The 24,016-nt window shown below is 35.3% G+C and overlaps 1 protein-coding gene across 1 annotated transcript in view; it reads right to left on the bottom strand.

Moving 5' to 3' along the window:
• Window positions 1-24,016, bottom strand: part of LOC115452042 (GTPase-activating Rap/Ran-GAP domain-like protein 3) — a 99,626-nt gene that overhangs the window by 4,184 nt on the left and 71,426 nt on the right. Inside the window, 21 exon segments of the mRNA XM_037444484.1 lie at window positions 175-301; window positions 625-767; window positions 982-1,130; window positions 1,323-1,444; window positions 1,517-1,606; window positions 1,679-1,790; window positions 1,864-1,977; window positions 2,198-2,307; window positions 2,480-2,746; window positions 2,961-3,101; window positions 3,409-3,568; window positions 3,996-4,118; window positions 4,273-4,415; window positions 4,998-5,103; window positions 5,358-5,461; window positions 5,634-5,732; window positions 5,813-5,939; window positions 6,019-6,150; window positions 6,541-6,647; window positions 13,345-13,426; window positions 15,568-15,660. Coding sequence (XP_037300381.1) covers window positions 175-301; window positions 625-767; window positions 982-1,130; window positions 1,323-1,444; window positions 1,517-1,606; window positions 1,679-1,790; window positions 1,864-1,977; window positions 2,198-2,307; window positions 2,480-2,746; window positions 2,961-3,101; window positions 3,409-3,568; window positions 3,996-4,118; window positions 4,273-4,415; window positions 4,998-5,103; window positions 5,358-5,461; window positions 5,634-5,732; window positions 5,813-5,939; window positions 6,019-6,150; window positions 6,541-6,647; window positions 13,345-13,426; window positions 15,568-15,660 — 2,651 coding nt within the window.

The raw sequence follows: 24,016 nt of genomic DNA, 5'->3' as shown, positions 1-24,016 counted from the left end.
GTGTTAAAAATTTATGAGAGATGCAAGTTACCTGAGCGTCACGGTAGCTTGTGAATTTAATATCAACGGTACAGCGTGACGGTACAGCACTAAAGTTGAAATATTGTAAGACGTGAGATGCCATAATATGTACTTTTTAATGTCATGCAAACATGGTGGCAAAATATAATTTACCTGTCAGAAAAATACGAAGTAACGACTTGGTCAGCAGACACAGATTGCCGTTGGTATGTGCCGGCGCTGAGGTTGCTTTGGGGGATTTTGTAGATTCGAACGCATCGACCACTGTTCTCCGGAAGCACTGCAATAGGAACAATTTAACATATTATAAGATGCTTGTAAAATGTATTAAGTCATTCTGGTTTGATTACAAAGTTCGTTTTCCTATTTGATTGGTTTTATGCTTGGAAATTGAAATTTAACGTCCCTCATAGCAAAATTTTATATTTCATGCGTTTTTTTGATACGTGTTGTACAACCACTAATCTGTACGGACTACTCGTGGGAGTTTCTGTAGTTCTTCATTAATGCTATAAAACAACGCAGAAGTTTTAACTTTCAGAAAAAGATCTTGTGTTTACAATCAAAAGGCATTTAGTGATCTAGCTATATCAGGCCATAAACCTTGCGGCGACGTGGGCGGTGACACGGGCGCCATGCGCTGCAACGGCGGTCTGATGTTCTCCTGGTCGGACGATATCGAACTGCTTCTGCTTGACGCTGAATTGTCCTCTGATGTACGGTTATTGGGGGCGCATGCTTCTCCTCTGATAAGAGAAAAATATAATTAATTCTACATATACTGAAATCTCTTATCTATAAGCATACCTATGTTTTGGCCGTCGGAAGGGTGGGAGGGAGAAGTCCTAACTTTGTCTAAAGGGGGACGGGGGCGCAAGGAACATGAAGTCTACGGCCATTATGCACAAAGTCCGCAAAGTTATAAAACTTATTGGATGGAACCCCAAAAAATAAATTTACCTATTGTCATGGGTCTCGTCTTCGTCGACTGAGTATGGGCTGGCCTTGCTCATCTGCTTGACGAGCTCGTAGTCGTGCAAGCCGAGGCACGGGTCGATCTCGCGACTCAACGGCACGTACTCCGGGGCGCACGCCACGTAGAAAATATCCTGGAAAAATAAATAATAATTTTCCCTGTTTTATATTTTTTCCACTGCTAGGGATTGGTAAGGCTCCCGGATGGCCGTCCTTCCAGGATTTTATAACAGTCACAATTGCATCAAAATTCCTATGCGTTATGCGATTACAACCATCCTAATATAATTTTCTACCTTATATTAGTGAGATCTATAACTACTAACCCTTCGGCCGCATAACAGCTTCAGCCCAGGTATGCACGCTGCATGGACTAAGGACCCATTCGCCACAAGTCTGATTTCTAATAAGTCTTCAGCAAACGCCATGATGTATGGGAAAGCGCATACTGAAACAAAAGTGCAATATATAGAATGCAATATATAGAATTTTTAGATAATTTAAAATATATTTTCCTTACCAACTGCAGCAGGAACGGTTGTCCAATGGAAATCGTATTCACCGTCATTTTCCAGTCCTTTACTAGTGAACCGTTCGAAATGGCATGTATCTGGAATGGGATATTTCATTGAGCATATTGTAGTTTCTAATAATTATAGATTATAGGATAGAATCGGCTTACGATTGTAGCATAGCACAATCTGTCCATCTCTCTCGTCGCCAATACGCAAAGCATTCACTAAGGTCCCGCGTCGAGGGCCGCTGTCTTCGGAATTTTCGGCTCGTTTCAGGGCCTAAAACCCAATAACCATATTAATATTATATCAAGTGTGAAGAAACTAATAATTATTATGACATTTTTTTAACCTGTCCGGTATTCAGTTCCAAAAGTTCCCAATGATGCTTATATCCGACCACCATTACGCCTACTTCCCCGTCCATAAGTTTGATCAAACATGGCGATTCACTGAGTTGGATATCCTGAAAAGAGTATAAAATTTGAGTCGGGTTTATGGAATTTACATATAGGAATAGGTGAAAATATAGAACTCGGTATATTAAAATTTTTGTAATCACCTTACAGTACGTAGACAAAAATTATACTCAAATCAGAAAATAACGGCCAAATAAATTGCAAGATAGAGGTAGAAAAATTATTTTAATATTATTTGACGCACAATTTAATAATTTTCGATATTACCTTGATATGTGTGTATTCGAATCCCATCTCGCAATCAGTCTTGGATTCTTCGAGCATGAGCATTACTCTTCTCCCGATTGCTACGGCTAATGTTGTTTTACCGCCTTCACCTACATTAGATATTCCTTTCGTCAGTTTTGTACAACTTTTTATAACAGAAACTTAACAAATTTTATAAGACTTAATAGGTTAGGTTAGACCTGATGGCAATAATAGACCAACACCGTCCATGGGAAGTGCGGGCAGTGTAGAAAGAAGAGAAATACTTATAAGTGGACTGACCAGTTTCTAGTAGATCGAAATAATGCGCCGTCTTGGTTCTTGGTAGTCTTGCATGCTTGCAGTCTTGTAAAGGTCGCATGGCCCACGCGCCTGCGCACAGCTCTTGCAAAGGCAGCGCGTAAAGTCCCGCACCGCCTGCTCCTCCTGTTGTGGACCCTCCTCCGACCGTCACTCTTGCGCCGACGCGGAACAGACCGACGCGTTCGCTCACCCGAGCCGCTCGGACGCAACCCTCCCATCGTAGTACAACTCGTGTTGTTCCACTTTCTGAATGTGAAGATATTTTTGTCATATTACTGTGTTACACATTTTTAACATTGAAATTGACATGGGCGAATGGAAAAACCGAGTGGTATATATCCTGAGTGGGCTGTAAGGTGCGAATGAGATCAGTGCGTTACGTTTTAAAGTAGCAGCACGCGGATCAAAATTCACGTACTACATTCAAGCAGTATTTATTCAATAGTAATTGATACTATACCTTCCAAAATGTACGTGTTGGAAGTAGTGGATAGCAACAGTCGTCCTTCCGAGAGTTGTTCTGCGCAGACGGGTGTCGCTGGAAGAGGTGCTGATCTCCATACTCTGCCCTCCCATGGCGCGCGACGGGAACCACCGCATCCTATGCAGTAAAAATCATAAGAAATGTAGGGTGTATCTGCCTACCAAATTGCAGAAATTACGTCTTGCAGAAATTATCCATGAGGCTTCTTGTGCATACGTGAAGGCATCGGGAATTATGATGCATACGAAAGAATAAGATGGAGCGACTACCCCACTACTGCATATTGCGATATTTGAAAATGAATTGCTGCCATTTCATTTTTTATAGGTTGAAATCATCAATTTAATTTTGAGTAATTAGTCGGTTATGTCATTATGTACAACACGGTCCGAATAAAAGAACAAACATATTTTAATGTTGTTACCTGTAGACACTAAGCTGGTCGGAGCATCGCCGCGGAGCACGGCGTCGAGTTTGAGCGCTTGTCCCACGTGTAGAAAGCGTTCAGTGCGCGCGGCCCCCGCACCGCCCGCGCCCGCCCCGCCAGACCATACGTCTGATAGCGCTCGACGAGATAGCATTGGCTGGAAGCATCATCACCTTTAAGTCCACTGCTGAATATAGGCATCTCCCAAAAAAATTCAGTTAACTTAGAAACGGCTAGCGTACAGTGGGTTCCTGACACCTTTATTAGGTCGTCTGTCTACCTTGTGGAAAGCATACTTTACTTGTAACCATTCTTATAAGTATTAAATGCCTTTCGGCTTTTCAAAAACGGAAAGTTGGCGTGATACTGTATTTTCATAATGTGAAAAGGATTGATTGCTTTTAATTACGCAAGAAAAGGTGCTGCAAAGTACCTGTGGCTTGACTAGGATATCGCATCTAAGATCGGTTCATAGTCAAATCATGTCACAAGGTTAAGAAAGCAATTGTGCGACTTAGACTTACGAAGTATATCAAACATATAACCTAAAAGAAGTAAATAAAGCGTCTCGGAATGAGACTCACCACCTTGTGATCGGCGCAGTGCTCAGCGTATATGTCCCTTATGAGAGTGTCGAGGGTTCGCTGACGCTTCAAAGCAAACGTTGGAGTCTGGAACGCCGCTTTTTCTCCGTTCATTAATTTCACCTTGAATAGAAAGTAATCAAGAACATAAAATTAATTATAATTACTTCAAAGCCAATAAATTCGATCAATTAGTCTCTTAATTTTCCGATGAAAAATATGTCAAAAATTTTATTAGGCGTAAATCACATTAAGCAAGTGATTGAAACGAACTTACCAACAAAAACTCCCTAAAGAGTTGTGGGTCGTTGAAGACTGGCGGGCAGGGTAGTGACGGTCCAAATGGAGGTACCGTGTCGTCGCTGTACACGCTGAGCCTGTAACCTTCGCCTTCAACTTCCGACACCACTGCGAAGATATCTATTTTGTTGGTTTTAAGGAAATATTATTGGAAAACTGACCATGTCACAGCAAAAAAAAATGGTTTGAACAATTTGCTCCGTAATATAAAGTATCAAGTTCGGAACTGAAGACAAGTTAGATTTCACCAGTACCAGCTTCAAGATGCCGGTAAATTGGCTTTGATGTACGTGTAACCCGACCAGGAAAAATAAACACCTCGCCATGTTCTGGTGAAAATTATATATATTTTTTTGGATTGATAGCACTAAAATTGAATCGAAAAATCTAAAGTGGATTTATATTTTCCTGTTTAGGCTGTATCTACCTATTATGCAAAATTTTGCTAAAGTATTTTATAGGTCAGTTGACCTCATTTGCCAATTTCCAAGAAATAAGAATTATTTTCCTAATATAATTCATTCAAAGTTTAAAACAAACGGTATTAAGGTAATTAAATTTGTTATTATTCCGAGGAAGTTACATTTCTGGCAGGAAATGATTGATCTTAATTCTAAGTAAAACGGATAAATTTGATATTGTTTAAAACTATTTAGCAGAGTTAATGCCACGACGTCGCGATGCGAGGTGTGAAAAGGATACGTGTGAAATGGCTCTTGACACACTGCGGATTAAAAGTATTATGAACGGTGTCGTCCGTAAACACGATGTTCACAATGTCGTTGCCGATGTGACGCTTTCTTTCCAGCTGTAAACAGAAGTTTATTGTTGCATAAAGTCATCCTGACCAATTCTACATTATTGAAATGAACCCAGTCTTTCACTACCGCGCCCGTTAAAAAAGATTTTTTTTTCTTACCCTTAAAGTAAAGAAGCGAATTTTCAAGACATTTTGTTTTAAAGCTAAACAGAACAACTTTGATAATTTCTTCGAACACTAGTCAAATTTCGTCATTCGTTTAAAGAAGTTTGTTTTTGGTTGTTTCGTACAAACAGACTCACCTGTTGCTTATTATCTTTGGAGAACGGTAGCATGGTGGAAACGTGGAACATGATTTCGTGTCCCTGATGCATGGTGTAGATAGAATGGCTGCCGGTCATATCACCTGAACAAAACATTGATCAGGACGCACCTTAATATTATTACTATTTGGGAGGCAATTGGGACAAGCAATTAACTCTTAGGTAAATACTATATTTATTATACTAAATGTATACATAATTGTACATTTTTAAAAGGTTATCACGTTTAAAAAGTGTATTACGAATGGATATTACCTTTAACGTCGAGGCCACCTCGAAAGCGGTTCCAGCCACGTAATCGAATTTTATCTCCCAAAAGTGAAATAAATCGTTCCCATTTCTCGTCGCCCCTCTCTGAAAGATTTCAAGACATTTAAATGACCCTTCATAACAACGTTTTTTAGCTTTTAATATTTTACTGCCATCTTGCTTACCGTTTGATAGCATTTCATCGTCAGTCTTTTGGCCTGGTTTCATTAGCATCACTCCAATTTTAAAATTAACTGATCCTTCTTGCTCTTCAAGTAAAAGCACGTCTTTCTGAATTTCGGCACATGTAACCTATATATAATTATAATTAGTTAAACAAAAAATATCCAAAACTGTATAACATAAAATTTATGTGCAGATATTTTCTTACTTCTCTTGGTACTTTGTCAACACGTTCCATGGCAGGAAACTGTGATAAAATCTGCTTGACTGTCGGCCGGGTTGGTGTCTGTCCGCCTCCTCCACTCCAAGCACTAGGAGGCAGGTATATCTTGTGGGCACCCTATAACATATTTAGAATTACTATAAAGTATTTATTCAGATTAGTTGTTGACTACGCCGTGGAACGTTTAAGGCCACAGCATAAGCAGCATTTAAGTTTTATGGTATACCTTTAAAATCTAGGAGACGAAGTAGCTCGTAAAACTGTGTCTTCTACGAATATTGTCATAAAATGTCGTCCTCCAAAGCTTAGAACGGTTTGAAGAAAAATAACAAAAATAAAACTCCTACCTTCTAAACGGAGTTGAGTAAGGTCACTGATAAAAATGTTTAGCAGTACCAATTTTCAGAGAGGTATATAATTTTATTTGGCAATTTACGTATAACTAGAGGAAAATAATTAAAACACTTGAAGCAACGTGTGACAATTAGATAAGATGTCGCTACCAACCATTTTGTTGAAGAGTATTGCTCGTAAAAGTCCCGCCCCGCCTTCTTGTACTATACTTAGTAGATACGGTTCTCTCGATCCATCCACTCCTATGTAGTTTTGATGCACTGTAAAACACATCATATTTATGAGTTTTTTCTCGTAACAGTCAACAGTCAACAGCTACAAAGATTACTCTTGGTAATACATAAGTATAAAGGTATATTCTGCCTTTATAATTATATTATTCAACAATCAGACTTGTTGCGGAAGTTCTAGTGTTTAAAATTCCTGTTTAAGTTACAATTTTTTATTTCCTATTTAGTCCATTGAAATGTTACATTTTTTAGGCCTTACCTTGCAACGTCATCAGAACGTGTGTTTATAAGGTTCATAATACGTACAACACAAACCCGCGGTTGTCGGCTTGTACGCGAATTACTTGGATCCTGAAACGCTTTGGGACAGATGAAGCAATTGCTTAACATTTTTGCTTATAACTTTTTTATTTATAGTTCTACGACAAAAGTTACTGGACCAAAGTTGTAGAGAATTTAATTTGCAACAAAAATGTTTATAATTTTTTTTTGTCAGATTAATAGTTTAAGAGATACATCGTAAAAACCATTTCAACCCAAGATGGCGGCCGTGGGACAAGGGTGGCGACCCCACAAACTTGGCTGTAGCTTTACACTGACCCCCCCCACACTTCTAAAAAATAAAATTGCGTCCTCTAAAAAACGCAACCCCAAATGTAACTTTTCAATGGACTAATTAACAAATTTCTATACAGCGAAGGATGGTTCATTGAACTTATCATACATAAGTGAATTGCTTTCTTTTTATTTATGGCGTGTCAATCTTCCTTTATATAATCATAACTTATAAGTAACAACGATAGAATAATAAAATTGAAGCAGTTAGTAGTACGTATTACGTAGTAAGTACGTATTTCCAAATTAATATTTTCATGAACAGCGATTATTACAAATAAGTAAGTCGACATATTAGATTATATTAAGAGTGCAGAATTATTGAACATTTCATACATTAGGTCAATATTAAACGTTTCAAGTTCTATCCTTCTAACACCTTAACCGGATACATGCTAAAGTTTGTTCAACTGTAGTTCAAGATCTAGAACACCCGATATACATACAAAGTAAGGCACGGAAGCGTGTGGATTCACTTTAATTAAACTACATAATGCTTGCTAATCGTTCTTGTTTGCTTTTGTGAATTGATAAAGATGTTTCCTACCATGATTTTCAAGAAGGTTTATGTAACAAAAATCAAAAGCTATTAATAATCATTTAATATTTTATGAATCCCAAGAGTTTTTTGATAATAGTGTATCCTGCAGATAAAAATAAAGTAATGGCGTCCTACCAGATCTAAGCGGTCCATATAAGCTTAAAGGGATACTGTTGCTGTTCAATTTTTTTTTCATTAAATATATAATATAGTGTAGACAGCCAGGCACGTTAGCGAAAATGTGTTTCGATAAGCTATTCCCGTTGTCCTTCACGTTTTGTCTACCATTGGCAGATATTATATATATAGTAAAGACATTCAACTATATAGTTAGACAGGACGGGACATCATGGCCAAATTTTTGCTCTAATAGTTATTACAAATTGGTAATAAGTCGCTGTCTTATTTGAAATGTCCGTATGACAAGATGTCACAGCGTACTTAGATATTAATACAAAAATAATATGATTACAGAAAATATGCTAATATTCGCATTCAAAATCTACAAATCATGATATCGAAAAAATATGAAGTATTTACCAATGATGTTTTGCTATTTCACAGTTGATTGAGGAACCATAGCATTTGCGCAAAATTTGTGTACGACAATCTTTCCAAGGTCCGCTTTATAATGTGATCTTAGAACTCTTTGATTTGTCGATTAAGCGACTCGTTTGTAGTTGATGTACAGGATTGCATTGTCTCCCACTGGGGGACAACTTGAAAGATTTCGTTGCATTATTCCTCAGTGGTGGACAAAACGTGGGGATATCGGGAATAGCGGTTTTCAGTCTTTGTGTTATTTATAGTAAGTAGATAATAACGGCTTATACGGGTACAAATAAACGTTTAGTCAGTCCTTTCAATAAACTATAAACAAATTTAATAGCATGTATGCGTTCGCCTCCTAATAGCTTAACTTCGACTTGCTGCAGCTAATACACTTTGAGTGCTTTATCTTAAATTTCGCTCATTTTAATAGAGCCTAATAATATTATGAAATAAATGAAATTTATTGTCTACTGAGATATTCGCGATGATTCAATGATTACGCGAATGCTTTTGCACCGCCAGTCACTTTATCTATCTATATATATAAAAATGAATTGCTGTTCGTTAGTCTCGCTAAAACTCGAGAACGGCTGAACGGATTTATCTTATCTTGGTCTTGAATTATTCGTGGAGGTCTAGGGAAGGTTTAAAAGGTGAGAAAAATTCGAATAATTGCCGGGAAAATCCTCAAAACAGCATTTTTCTATTTCCCATACAAACGTTTTCTAAATAAAATGGAGAGTCAATTTGTAATTTATTACCGCTGCATAAAGTTCAAATTCGCGTGCGCGTTGGAGGATCTAATATCGCGTTCTGAAACTCAACAAAAGTGAAAGTGAATCGCGAACGCGACAAAATTGCATAGTCTCAAAATACATAGTACATAAATAGTGGTCGGCTTCGAGAAACTCAATTTTAGCTAACTTCAGTTGTTAATATAATATATAACTCAAAGGTGACTGACAGTGATATATCAAGGAACAGCCCAAACCATTGGACGGATCGGGCTAAGACTTTACATGCATAAAGCTACTATGACGTAGGCATCCCCCTAAGAAAGGATTTTGATAAATTCTACCCTTAAGGGGATAAAATAGGGGATGAAAGTTTGTATAAATGTTCTTAGATTTTCGACTGATTGAACTGAAATTATATATTGGGGATAAAATTAGTTTGAACCTATAAGTACCGGGAAAATATGTAGCAAGACTTTTATCAAACAGTGGAATTTTATCCTGGAAAACACCTTCACGCGGGCGAAGCCGCGAGCAAAAGCTAGTTGTTCAATATATCTGTTGCAAACGTTGTCAACAACTAAACTATTACCCAACGTTATATCAGCACTGATTATATAACTTAATAAACGGGACCTAGCTGTAGGGGTGTTCGTGGAAATTTCATATAAGTTGTATTTCCCGGGAAGACACGAGTTTATTAATTGACGGCGCTTTCGCCAATTATGCCAGTTTAAGGTAGTTTTATTAAAACTGCAATTATTTTAGTTAATATGAAGACTACTTTAGTGGTATATTGTGCTTTCATATAAGTTGTATTTCCCGGGAAGACACGAGTTTATTAATTGACGGCGCTTTTGCCAATTATGCCAGTTTAAGGTAGTTTTATTAAAACTGCAATTATGTTAGTTAATATGAAGACTACTTTAGTGGTATATTGTGCTTTCATATAAGTTGTATTTCCCGGGAAGACACGAGTTTATTAATTGACGGCGCTTTCGCCAATTATGCCAGTTTAAGGTAGTTTTATTAAAACTGCAATTATATTAGTTAATATGAAGAATACTTTAGTGGTATATTGTGCTATGCTGTTCTGTTTTGTACAGAAGCGAATTCAAATTAAATTAAAATGCTTGCAAGAGCTCAAGAAGTTTATAGACGATAATTACTTCAAATTGGTTTAGTTTTATAAATCGCAGGATGTGATACTCATTATTACCTACATAACTTCACAAAATATACCTACCTATATATTTAGGAAACCAATTCAATTTAAAACATTTAAAAGTTTGTACGAGGTTGTTCCATGATAATCAATAATCAAGCATTACAGTTTAGGTCATAGTTATAGGAATACAAAATATAACTATAGATCACGAAGCAAATATTTGTTTTCCCTTTCGCTAGGCGTGGATAATAAAGCAATAAAGTGCGGCGAACGTCTCAAACTAAGCACGGCCGATGATCGCGTCACGCACGATCCATAAAGGTGTCCTATCGGATTCCTCGTAAACGTCGACGGTAATGAAAATTGAAGCATTTCAATTCTATCCTCTTCAGTTTTCAACATAAATATCTGGGGCTACAAGAAATCTATTAGAGACTGTTTGATATCAGAAGTAAGTTTTGAAAATACAAAGTTCCTATAAAAGATGACTTACATCAATCTGGATTCACAATTCTCATAATTTTACTATGTACAAAGACTTGTAGTAGCACTAAATAACACTTAATTTCCATACAGTTTCCATAAAGCAATCGTAAATCTAGCCAAGAATATTGCAGTGCAAGCAATACGTTTTCGAATTATAATTTAACTTGTTATATAATTGAATCTTATGTTAAGTAAAATTTATACTTACTGACATGTATAAAGGGTTTTGTTTCAAACTACTCTTGCTTGTAATTTCTCGCGTAGGAACTACGTAATTTATCATTCAAATTCTTAATAAAGCCTCGAAACAGGAGACTGGCATGTACAATAAAGAACTTCAGACAGACAATAGGAGTAGTTCTAACATAATAATTTATCTTGATGTCTGGAATATTTGAAAACGTAATTTTACCAACTATCTACTTACTTGACAGAGGCCATAAAGTAATCGTGATGAATAATTTGATTGAAGAGCATTTACCGTGAGACCTATTATGTTTTCTTTATTAGAAAAATATAATTGACTAGAAGAAAACATTATTAGAGCACGTCAACTCGAATTCTTAAATGTATCGATATTATAAATGCACAATTCATTTTGCTTGCTAAGACAATCAAAATCAGTATGGTAAAGTGAGTGAAGAGGCGTAAGGTTACACTTAAGAAACATAACACACTGGTAATGATTTAATATTAGACTGAGTTCTGTATTAACGATTTTGTGCCGGGTACATGCGTGATTTAAGACTTTAAGTCACTTTGTAGCGTCCTCTAGAGAGTTTCGCATTGTTGTGTTCGTCGAAGCATCACTCCGAAGTCTCGGCGTCAGTACCTACACCGTTTCCTATTAATTTGCTTGAACTAGTTAACTTATGCAGATTTCAAGTGAAACTCGATATAAGCCGAAGCTTTGTATAGTCATGTTAAGTATGAAAATGTATGCGTCAAGGAGACCACGCTTTCGCAGATTCTGTAGGCACAGTATTATGAGTAAACTGTTTATTTTGCGAGTTGTGATTTGTAAAGATAAATACCTATAAGTCACAAAATTTATCGTTAAAATTTTATGTTTGCTTTGTTATAATCTCTATTTCTTTAAAAATTTTACTTACAGTACATGTACTTCAATTTGTATACTAAATGATTTTGACGTTGTAAGATTTTGGTCACAATGCTTTTAACCAATTTAGAAACTCCAAATATTGCAACCGCCGATTATTATCAAAGTCGAGGAAAAAAATTACGGGCGCGTAATGGAGCTTTCTAAGCTTCCCTTAAAGCTTTAAATTCGGGTCAATAGATATTATACCTCTAACTTGAGTCTAAAAGATCATTTTTTAGTATGTTTAATATTTTACGAACTCTTGGTACAATAGATACAAGTTATGTAGTTAAAATGTGTTTGACCTAGTCTGTGTGACATAACATGTTTATGTATTTCGTAATTATTTAAATCAAGTTTATATAAATGAAATTTGGGACACGTGTAGACCATGTCTTGGATTAACATTAGGCTATTCTTTATCTAGGTAATTTGCTCTTTTAGAAAATAGGGGAATATTTAGTCAGTTTTTTGAAATAGATAACGCTGGCGTCGTTGACGCTGAGCTATGAATGTCGTAATATTTATTTACAGTAAGTACTAAGTAGTAATATTTTTTCCTATCTTTCACATTTTCTACGAGTCGCACGTTATTAATGAATGTAATATTGATACTAGCTTAAAATAAAAATTATTAAGTTCAATTATTAAACCACTTTACGTCAATACATGACGTATATATAAAATTCTAAGATGAGGCGTAAGCCAGTGATTTGCTTATTACCTAAATGTAATTTCCTTCAGTCGGTAGACGGGAAATTGGAATTGTTTTCTTGTTCGTTCCTTATCCCAGTGGAGCAGATGACATTATGAAAAAGCCTCCGGAAATTTAAATGGCTAACACATGCTCACTCTGCTTGTGTCCACCAGTTTTATAAGTAAAAGTCTACAAGATACATTGTATTGGCCATTCTCAGCTGCTTAACGTAGCATATTATCGATATATTATTATGTATGTTTGTGTCTGTCTTATTTCAGATATATTTTTGAGCTCATAATTATATACCTAAGCGCCGAGAATTCGAATATTTTAATAGGTTTTACTATATAAATACATATTTACTGACTATTTGGATTATTTCTATCATCTCACTGTAGTGTTGGGTAGTTGTAAGACACTTTTACAAACACTTTGCAGAAGTATTTAGGTACTTTTGACGTTAGGCCACATGCCTGACTCGATGGGCTCTGGAGAAGTCGACTCCAATAAACTAATAAAACAAAATATTCCTATCGGCAATTGTTTGTGTCAGATTTCTAGCGTATCCTAGGTCTGTGGTTTTTAATAATATTAAAGCTTATTTGTGATATTAAAGTTTCCGTATGAAATATTAAAATGTTTTATTCTACGTTAAGTATCTCAAATAAAATACTATAATAGGCTAGAATTTCCACAATTTACCTGGCTATATTCATAGCCTAAAATATTTTACAATTGTGTTACCCAATTTAACTATACTGGTCTGGGATATTCATCACGTTTCTAGTACTAGTAACAGACTACAAAGGAATACTACTATGATACTTACTTTTGCCAAGAAAGTATTTGAAGTACCATCTCGTTTGGAATTCGGGATTCTCGAGAACGGGCGCGCTCGGCGGTCCAAACAACTGTAAGTAAAAATATTATATGAGATATGCGAATATTATATGTAAATATAGTTTGGTAAAAATCTTTGAATGGTTGTTAGTTAATGCTTGTGCCATAACTAACAACAACAAAGGCCTTGTGGCTTTTAGTACATTTGGATGAATTTTGGCTGCACAGTGAAAAGTTTATTAAAGGTAAAGTATTTGACACGAGCCGAGTCGCGTGCAAAAGCTGTTTAGTTAAACTAGCTGACAGTAACTTATTATTACGTTTATAGTGTAACAATAGGAAGAATTATTTTTAGCAACATAATAAGTAGGTAGGTTTAAGAAATTTAAATTATATTATTTTATTAATAATCACAGACAAGAAGAATTCAAATCGAATCTCTAATTATAACTAAATATGCACAACGTATTTATATTTATTCACTTTTACCAGTAGATGCATCGCAATCTCATTGCTTTAACAATATTGTTCTTCAATTATACGGCTACTCGTCGTAGAAAATATCACTAGGTTATATTCAATAGTTGCAAAATATTGCACGATTTTAATCTTTACGACCCAATAAATCTCATGGGCAAAACAATTTCCATTTAACTGCCTGGTTAAAGATTTATTTTAATGGTGATTATAATTTCTTCTAATTCTACCCTTCTCTCACTCAACGCCCCCTACGTTGATATATAGTCATATCATTTACTATTAAGCATGGTGTGGAATAAAATTAGTTTTATTATTCTAGAATGTCTATTCGATATAGGGCTGTTGTGATTGGCTAATGCTGAGATACAACTTGAATCCTAGTTGTCTGTCAGATAAACAAAGCAACTGACTTTTATCCACTCTGGAAAGTCCATTCCCGGGTAAACGTCAGAAGAACCCAAATATTGCCCAACCTGGAAAGTGGGCAACAATTGAGTTGAACTAAAAAACGTTAGTCCTTGCGGCCCACAGCCCATATATGTTGGTTGCCATTAATTGACCAATGAGGCTACAAAAGTAAAGTTGCTGCATTTGTCGGTCGTTGTTCTTCAGATCATTACCACTGCTTTTTTAATTATAGCAGTTGTTAAAGTTAAATATTCCCTCGAATGCATTCTAGCAATGAAAACCAGGCATCAAACCCAACTGCGCTCTTCCAATGTCGTAAAGTTTGAGCATTCGTATTTTATTTAAAATTCAGATGAGTCTTGTTGGCTAGTCTGTTGAACGAAATTCATCTATTTTATTACTGTAGCATCTGTCAACTTTTTATTAGTTTTTGATATATTTTGGTCTAATTGGAATAGTTCTTCTTATTAGATATTAGATCTCTTTTTTGCAAGAATTTGTCTAGGTGTTATTTTTTGTTGCTTATTGAAATGAAATTAAATGAAATTATTAATGTTGAACATTATTGTTTGAAATATGCAGGACACAAAAGATAGTGAAATTATTATTTACTAGGTGTTGCTCGCGGCTCCATCGGCATGCATTACCTTTCCCGGAGTAAAAGTCCCACTATGTAATTTGCCAGGGTAAAACTAGGAAAGGTGGTTTATCCGTATATATAATTTCATCAAAATCCCTACAGCGGCTAGTGAACAAATCACTTGCAATCATTTTTATATCACAAAAAATAAGCGCACGTTGCATGGTAGTTAGTAGAGTCAGTTTTGAATAGATTTTCAATTTAAACGTACGTGACGTGGCTAATTAGCAAATTTCATTCGTATGTGGACGGAACTTCGATGATTTATTACAGCAATTACGGCTATCGTAGAGTCGGCCTATCATTTAAGGTATGGGTACTTAAACGCACTAAAGCCTAGATACATCAATTAAAGACTTCTCATATGAAGAAAATACATATAAAGAGAATTGTATATAGAATTTAGCATAATTTTATGTGTATATTACACAAAGATAGTGGCCCATTTGATGACGGTATGGTTATCCAAATCTTAAGTTATAATTCCTTTACTGTATTCTATAATATCTAATTATCTTCAACAAATTAATAATCATCGACTGACCTGACCTGCACTTGCTAGTAAAGAACCCTGTCACCCCACATGCTTAACAAAGAGCGGCGCGTCAATAGTTTAAATATCACATCTTTACAGGACAACACACAAATGTGGGAAAATTGAGATTATTTTCATAACATTCATACCTCATCTTTTTCCCCAAGGGAGTTTCCATTTTCGAGTCGATAGCGCCGAGCCACTGCGTCCACCGCACCGCTTGCATCGCCTGTGCCTGACAACTGAAACAACATAAAGTATATACATACATAACTATATGCAACAAGACGATTAAAGCTACATATGGCATTTTAAATCGTCTGTCAATCAGTCACATAATTTGGCCTATTAAACTATAATTAACTATACCAAAAATATATCTGCATCCCTTAGAGAGCCTTACATTCCATAGGACGAGTATTTTTTTGAAGACCAATCAAAAAGTTAAATGTCGGATAAATTAAACTGAAGATTTAGTCCCCAGTTTTATAAAAGTGTGACTAGACGGTGTTAAGTACAAACGGATAAGGCGGATAATTAAATATACAAGGGCAGCCTAAAAACTAAAGATGATTTGATTCGTTTCATAGTTTCACTGGCCTAGCAGCAGAGTAGAATAAGTACGGAGTAGTGACTACAAAAGAAAAAAATCGGTAGCTGTTATTACTAAGACATTCTTGTTGCTATAAAGAGCACCTTTGTATTTTGAGATCAAAACCTTATTTCGCAGAGAAGTTGTTCCTATATACCCAGAATGTATTATTTTTCCTTACCAGTTACGCTTTATAGGTTTTCTTCTATTTATGATGTGATCGGGATATTTGAGAATATTCCCGCCATTATTATCGATCATAAAGACTCAACAACTAATTGAATTGGCTTTTAGATTTCTAATATCTACCAGAGATAAAAAAATATAATTCTATTATTTTAATCATTTAAGAAAAAGATTGAAATCAGATATTTAAACGAGCGAAAGTTTGGTAATAATGTAGCTATCTAGAAAAGTTTTATAACCTTGTTCATACTTACAAAACTAAAGTGTTCTGTGTTTAATAAGTAAATTTTTACAGGTGGATTTTACGAATAGGTAAGCGATTTCATTTTTATTTGTATGAACAGGCCGGGTATCTGTGATGTTATTATAGATTTGTAGACTATAACATGTCAATAATTCAAGGTGACGGGTAATATACAGAGCCACAATTACTTAGTAATTTAAAATTCTGGCCGACATATTGAATCATGTTTAGGCAATTGTGATATTTGTTATCAAGCGGGTGGTATGCTCGTATCTGTATACATTAATATAAAGAATTTGTTTGTTTGAACGCGCTAATTAGAAAACTAAATAGATTTTGAATTTTTTTCAGTACTAGGAAGCTACATTACCTATGAGTGCTATAAGCTATTTTGTATCTTGGGAAAATATTTATCCCGAAAAACTTTTTTCACGCGGGCAGGGCCGCAAGCAAAATCTGGAGCGTGGCCTTTGGTATCACTTTAGTAGAAAAAATAGCTTCAGAGTGATTTTACCCCATACGATAACATCACAGACCGCGCTAGCAAAGAAGTCTAATAGATTCAAGTTTGATAAGTGGGTAATAAAACAATTTGATTTTAATCTCGGATAATAATATTACTCAAGTCTGGAAATAAATTAATTTGGCCGAGATAATATGATTGGAAAATGGCATTTCTAAGTTGTCTCTTGTAGAGATTTGGATCTCGTTTACTTGAGGCAAATGAAAAATCTTTTAATATAGCCAAAGTTTTGGCTTATATTTTCCGTCAGTTTACCACTGTTTGAAATAATATCTTCCACGAAACTAGATCCAGACTCGTTAATCGTCCTTATTCTTTCATATCTGCATTTCTCTCATAATCTACTGGGTAGTAGAACTACTAAAAAAACACATGATGTGACAGCTTGTAGATCCATTTCGCATGGAATGGGTTTTCGAGGTCCTATTGACACTTCTCTTTCGTTAATCCCTATTTAATTCTTTTGAGCTAGGCAATGTATTCATGATTCTTTTGGTATTATAGGTATATCAAGCAAAAGCCATGTATATACCTTTACACATGCTTTTATTTAAAAACACCGGATTTTAATTAAAAAAACCGGATAAGTGCGAACTCGACTTACACTCCGAGGGCTCCGTACAGACTTTTAGGTAAGGTAACTAAGTATACAAGTCCAAACTTCACAAAGATGGCACGGTTATTGCACTAATCGCAAATACTAAGATTTATTAGTAAATCCGCTTTTTAGTGCATGTTTTAAATGTACATATTTACAGTTTTGTCATTTTTTCCACTACATGTGCTATAAGACATTGCTTCTTGCAAATTTCATGATTCTAGGTCAACGTGAAAGTATCCTAAATGTTTTGATTCCTTTGTGAAATCGTAAAATTACGACGAATATACATAAAAGGTCATATCTTGTGATCGCGTTAACTTTCAAGTTAGATTCCTTTACAGTTGAAAGAAACCGTAGACTCGAGTATTTGATACAAAATTCAACTCAATAGCTTAACTTGTTCCTGAGAAAAAGGGTCTTGACAGACAGGCAACAGAGTCATTCTATAAGGTTCCTTTTGAGTTTGGGACCCTAAAAATGATGTCTTATTGACTACCTACTACTTATTATTATTATTATTAAACAAGATGATAAATAAAAAATAAATGCATGATTGTTGTTTATTCATTGAAGACTTAGCCATGTGATTACCATCATTCATTTCACTATACAGCCTATTTAGACATGAGAGGACATATTTAAGGGCTTGCAGCGGGTTCTCATTAGATTTAGTAGAATGCTCTCAACTGGGGCTATTTTAAATGCAATAAAAGAAGTAACATCGCAAAGACAAAGCCTGGAGATCAGTGCTAAAATATTAATAATCGAAACCATAAAATGATACCGTCGACACAACGCAGAAGCATAATTTCTTATTTTAACATTGCGTCAACGTCGTTCGAGGAAAGCAATTTGTTAAACAACGGAGATCTTTCACGAAGTAAATTTCATGTCAGAACATTCATTTTTTTTCATGTCAAATCAAATCAGCGCCATACCAATAATATTCGGGGCAAAATTATTAATTTTAACTGTAAAGGATTGAACGCTTTGGTGTTTTAAGTAATGTAATTTAATAATTCATGGCGACCACCTAATAAAGTTGGAATTACAGCGGCAATAAAAACTGTTATATCTTTATTACTCAATATAACACTAAGCTTAATAGCCCGAGGAGTAATCCGTTTGCCTCTCGACTACGAAAATAGCCGTTTATGTTCGAGGACAGTTTATGCCAATAAATAATAAACCCACTTAACACACATACGCTTATTATTAATCAGGTTTTTCCGTAGAGGAACCTAAGGCTGGACACGAGTTGCGTTTGATTATATTTCTTATGATCTGAAAAATACATGATTTCTATACTTGCAACGAATAGTATATTTGGCCACTCGCCGCATACTGAATATCCTGCTGCCTCCCTGGCTGAATAGCCGAATAGCCGAATATTCGGCAAGAGTATTCGTTTGGACGTTGTCGGAACGTATGTGACGGATAATTTTTATCTAGCTCCCTACCATTAGTTTAGTCAACTACTAAACTACCTAAGAATGCAAAATAAGACTGTTTGCACTACAATCTGCCAGTTCTAAATTTTAATAACTATAATTCCTTTGGTAATGTTGTTTATAATAATCAAAATTGATTATGTTTCACTACTTTCATGATAAAAAGGAAAATATATTATAAATTAATTTATCTCTTTATTTTTGTTATCTAACTACAACAAAAAGTACAAAAAAACAACTTAAGTATTCAGTAGTCGGCCGAATAGTACCTAGGTATTGGGCCGAAAAGTCACTAGGTATTCGGTATCCGCCCGAATAGGATAAAAGTAGCCGAATATGCTGAAAACCGAATAGTATCTAGACGAATAGTCGTGGCAAGTCTAATAAAGCACAGTTCCTAAGGCACAAAGGTTTTATAGATGTGTTAGATGTAAGTACTAAAGCAACGCGAGCAATTGACTTGAATTGATGATATACTTATATAAAAAAAAACAATCAAATCTCTAAAAATATTTTTTTAATTACATCATTTCAGATAATACAATATCGGGGGTACGTTAACGCTGCTTTGACCCCGTGTTATAAGCGTGCGAAGCCATAACTTGCTATAAACGTGGGTAATAAAGGGAACCGCTATCTGAAGAACGGAATAACTAGCTTACTTTGTCCGTACTAGCTCGCAGTACAGTAAACAATTACACGTTAGCAATAAGGTCAGGTAAGATTTTTATAGTATTCGTAGTAGTTGTGTATGGGTGGACTGTCGTGGTGGCGTAATTTTAATTGTGTACGGTAGGAGAACGAATCCGCGCTGAGGTCCTAGGTTCGAATCTCGGGTCAAATAATTGACACTCGGTTTTTCCATCTTAAAAATTACTCAGTCGTAGTTCGAAGTCGGGAAGGTGACGGTGTGTTACCGTCGTGCCTCGGAAAGCACGTAAAGCCGTCGGTCCTGCGCCTGATGTCTCCGGTTTTATCGGGTTGCCGTCTTAATGAACTATGAGAGTGAAGAAACCGAGAGTGCACCTGTTTATTGCGCACACACTTGTGTACTAGAATATCTCCTGCGTACTTGAGTGACCTCCGTTGAGATTGGCCGCCGTGGACAAAGTTCGGTTAGGAAGAAATAAATCAATCAATTGTGGTATATAGGCGTTTATTGACGATTTCCAGACGCTTAGAAAAATAACGATCCATATTTGATACCATATCCATAAAGAGTATAGACGCTAGGCGGGCGACAATAACTAGGCCAAATCGTTTCTGCATAGTGCGTTGCATCGAGAACCCATCGGTGAATGCTCTTCGAAATTTATAACCCCTGATTTAGGTACTCGCCGAGTACAGTCAAAGAGTCACGAACATGAGTATTTATGTTTAAATTAAATATAAATATGCTGTTGCATATTCGAGTATATTCGTTAATTATAATTCATATCTATATTCGTGCACGAATTATTCGCCAAGTTATTCGGCGAAGTATTCGCCAATAATCTAAATGAGAGTTAAGTCATAAAAAGTCTCCTTCAAACTAGCTCTAACTTGGAACACTAAAATGAATGACATAAAGTTAAGTTTTTTTCACAACTTCGATCACAGGCTAACTATTGAAAAGTTTTAATTAGTTGATATTTACCGAATATGGTATAGCTATTTAGATATATTTAAAAAGGTATTTATTCCGTACCTCGATACTAACTCAAAGTAAAAATCATGCTACATAGTTTGTCAAAATTGTAACTAGGAGAATTCATATCGGATTTAATAATGCCGTAAATTCATCTATCATAGCGGAAAATCAAGGATTGAACCCAATCTATCTAACCAGCCCATTGTTTAGTAATAATAAATATAATATTGTGTAGTAGTGGGATGCAATGTGGAAATTTCAGCTGTAATGTTTCTACGGTAATGATGTGCCGCTAACAGATGACAAGTTCATTATGTTACGTAATGTATTACATTGTCTATTGCGTGCTGCCAGTAGTCGCTATGTCTACGGTACGTGTAATAAACGATATATTACGCAACGAGCAACACGCACTTTCATTTGTACTGCACGAGCCTACTGTTCTGTTTTTCCGATGATTTTAAATTACACATGAGCGGGCGATTAATTACTGTTCCGACAATAATTAATTACACCACATTATTTTATTTATTGCACTGAGCATTGAAATATTTTACTTATGATTTATTATGGATTTCCTGGACTATACCGCATCTTAATATATTATTGTATAGACTCACAAAATAATAATAAATTAACTATGAAAAAGCTACAGGTCCATGAAAAAATACTTGAAACTTTTCCTACTTCCTTTACTTTTGATTTATTATTCATATTTATATCATAGTTTAGTTTTATGCCTAGTTTTTTTACCGTAAATCAAATCTGAATGAGATAGTAGGAATTACAAAGAACATTTAGTATTTTCTCTAAGTGTACGAAGTTACGGTAAGTGTTTACTTCGTATCATTTAGTCTCGTCTCTTCGAACAGCATGTCCATTAATTAACAGGGAAAGCGCAGTGTAATGAACGATCTATATCGGTACTAGATATAGGACAATGTGCAAGCTGCCTATTATTTGTGAACATTCATGCTCCGCTGCTTTCTAGTGGGAAAATAGGGACGGCGAGGCCTAAATAATAATGGTCACATGATACTGTTGAGTCATGTTGGTTCGTTATAAGGTGTGATGTGGAACACCCTTGCCTGTCCAGCGATCATCGTGCACACGTTACGCCCTATTGTTATGAATTAAGGTGACTACGCGTTATTGTATATAATGTCACAAAAACCCTTACGTGCGAAGCACCCGATTTGAACTTTCACCGCCTTTTGGAAAATGTCAATAGAAACTTGAAGTGGAGCAGGCAACCGACATAATAATAAATTGAATTCACGATGGAAAGTTCACAAATTAATTTCACAAAAACGGTAAATACAAATTCAGAGAAGTGAGCAATATTTTTTCTCAAAGGTGTTCCAAATTGAGGTAAGTCTTGAGTCGAATTTACGTTTTAGCTTTTTATTCTTAAATTTCGTTTTCCTTCTGATTATGTTATGGTGAACAATGGAACGCTAAACAACTGATATTAAATATGTGGTTTATAATATGTTTTTTGTACAAAATGTTTTCAATGGACGCGATATTACCAATTAAAATCTACTTTATGTTATTGTGCCGTTTGATTATTATTCACCGCCACGTGTTCGACTAATAAAATATTTTTACATAATGCCCTAATATTGCTAATAAATAACCAAATAATAACATTAGTAGAATTTCATAAGTCATACAATGCAATATTCTATTTTACAACTTTATGAATTCCAACACTGTTTCAAAATATTTCAATAAACATTAGGTACATTCCGACAAGCTGGAACATATTTGAAATTTTAATATTTTTGTGTGTTTATGTATTTGAACTGTATGTTTTACAGAATATATCCAGTCTAGACATTGACAAGGTCGATTTTAATAGTGGAATCTCATCATGTGAATAACATAGATTTTTTATTAGGTATTGACCAAGAATTACGACATTACGATTTTATAGTAGTTAATGGACGTGCGCGTGCGATTTTTAGTTTTTTTTAAACCGTAGTCAACATAGTTATTTATTTAAAGTAGTAATAAATTGTAGTTTGTATTTGTCAACTTTTTATGAAATAATTTAGATGTATAGCTAATAAAAATAAACGTATTAATCTATACCGAACCGTCCCGATGGTATTTGGGTGATAATATAACCTGAAGTGGCGGAGTGTGAACGTGGTTTAGTAATAATGACCAATTTAGACAATATGTGTGTAATAAAATGAACTCCATCATTGTGTTCATAAAGACTTCATGTAACGACAACTTGGGGTTAACTACTATATTTATTATCTTGCCAGAAACTGTGGTAGCTCTAAAATAATTTATTAGAAGCAACAATTGAAGTATAATATGGGCTGTTATTAAAGAAATTCACGGTGATAAAACCCTTATCTCAGTAATGTCATTGATAGGTAAAAGAAAATGTTGCCACAAAAAAGACCATAAATTGAGATTGCAAATATAAATGATCATATTATTTATTATTAACATTTTCCTGAAATTATAAATATTCCGGAAAAAATATATAACTAGCTTTTGCTCGCGGTTCTGCCTGCGTGATATTTTTTTCCGAGAAGTCTTGTTTCATATTTTTCCGGGAGAAAACACATACATCGGTGAAACTGGGTTCAATTCTATGAATTACTTTTTGCACGATGAGTTTCTAGCACAAAGACAGAAAAAAAACCTAAAAACTGTTGTTTGCCCTCTTTTGTTTTTGACATGTCATCCGTTTTTTAGACAGACACCGCTCTTGCGGGTGAGTGCTTTAGGCACTGCGAGCCCTTAAGCGGCCATGTTGAGGGCGACCTTCTAAAGGGTCACGGTATTTGCTCTTATAAAGACTTCCCATATTAGTTATTCTTCAATATCTATAAGGTGCAGATTTCGGGCTGTTACAATTTCATTATATGTAATAAAGAGTCGGTATTTACTATTTATAGACTTAGTACTAACTTTTGCCTGTCGTCGCGACCGCATTACAACATTAGGAAAGCGTAAGTTAGGTCTCCATCGACGCTAATAATATTTTTAAATATACTGAAATAATTACCATATTTTTTTTCAAAAGCATTTAGCAACAAATCAAATACTATACCGCTTCATTTCAGTTATAGCTACAAGTATAATTTACCGAAAAGATTAACCTTCTGTATGTTTGCCGGCTAAATTTTGTAAAGGTCAATGAATACGGGTTGAAGCCAAAAGCGGAGGCCTTTCCGCAAAATGAAAACTGATAAATGTATCGCGCATTTCTTAGACCTCATTTTGGGGCAAAAACACGCTCTTAAAGCCTCATTCGTCATGGACACGAAAGCCGAAATGGGATTGAGTGGACTGTGAAATAATGTTTGAGTAAATAAAGCTACGGTTTTCTGTCTGTGCAAAAC

The sequence above is a fragment of the Manduca sexta genome, chromosome 28 (genome assembly GCF_014839805.1).
Source record: "Manduca sexta isolate Smith_Timp_Sample1 chromosome 28, JHU_Msex_v1.0, whole genome shotgun sequence".
Taxonomy (NCBI): Eukaryota; Metazoa; Arthropoda; class Insecta; order Lepidoptera; family Sphingidae; genus Manduca; species Manduca sexta.
The sequence above is the reverse complement of the archived record's forward strand: the minus strand, read 5'-3'. Positions and strand labels throughout refer to the sequence as shown.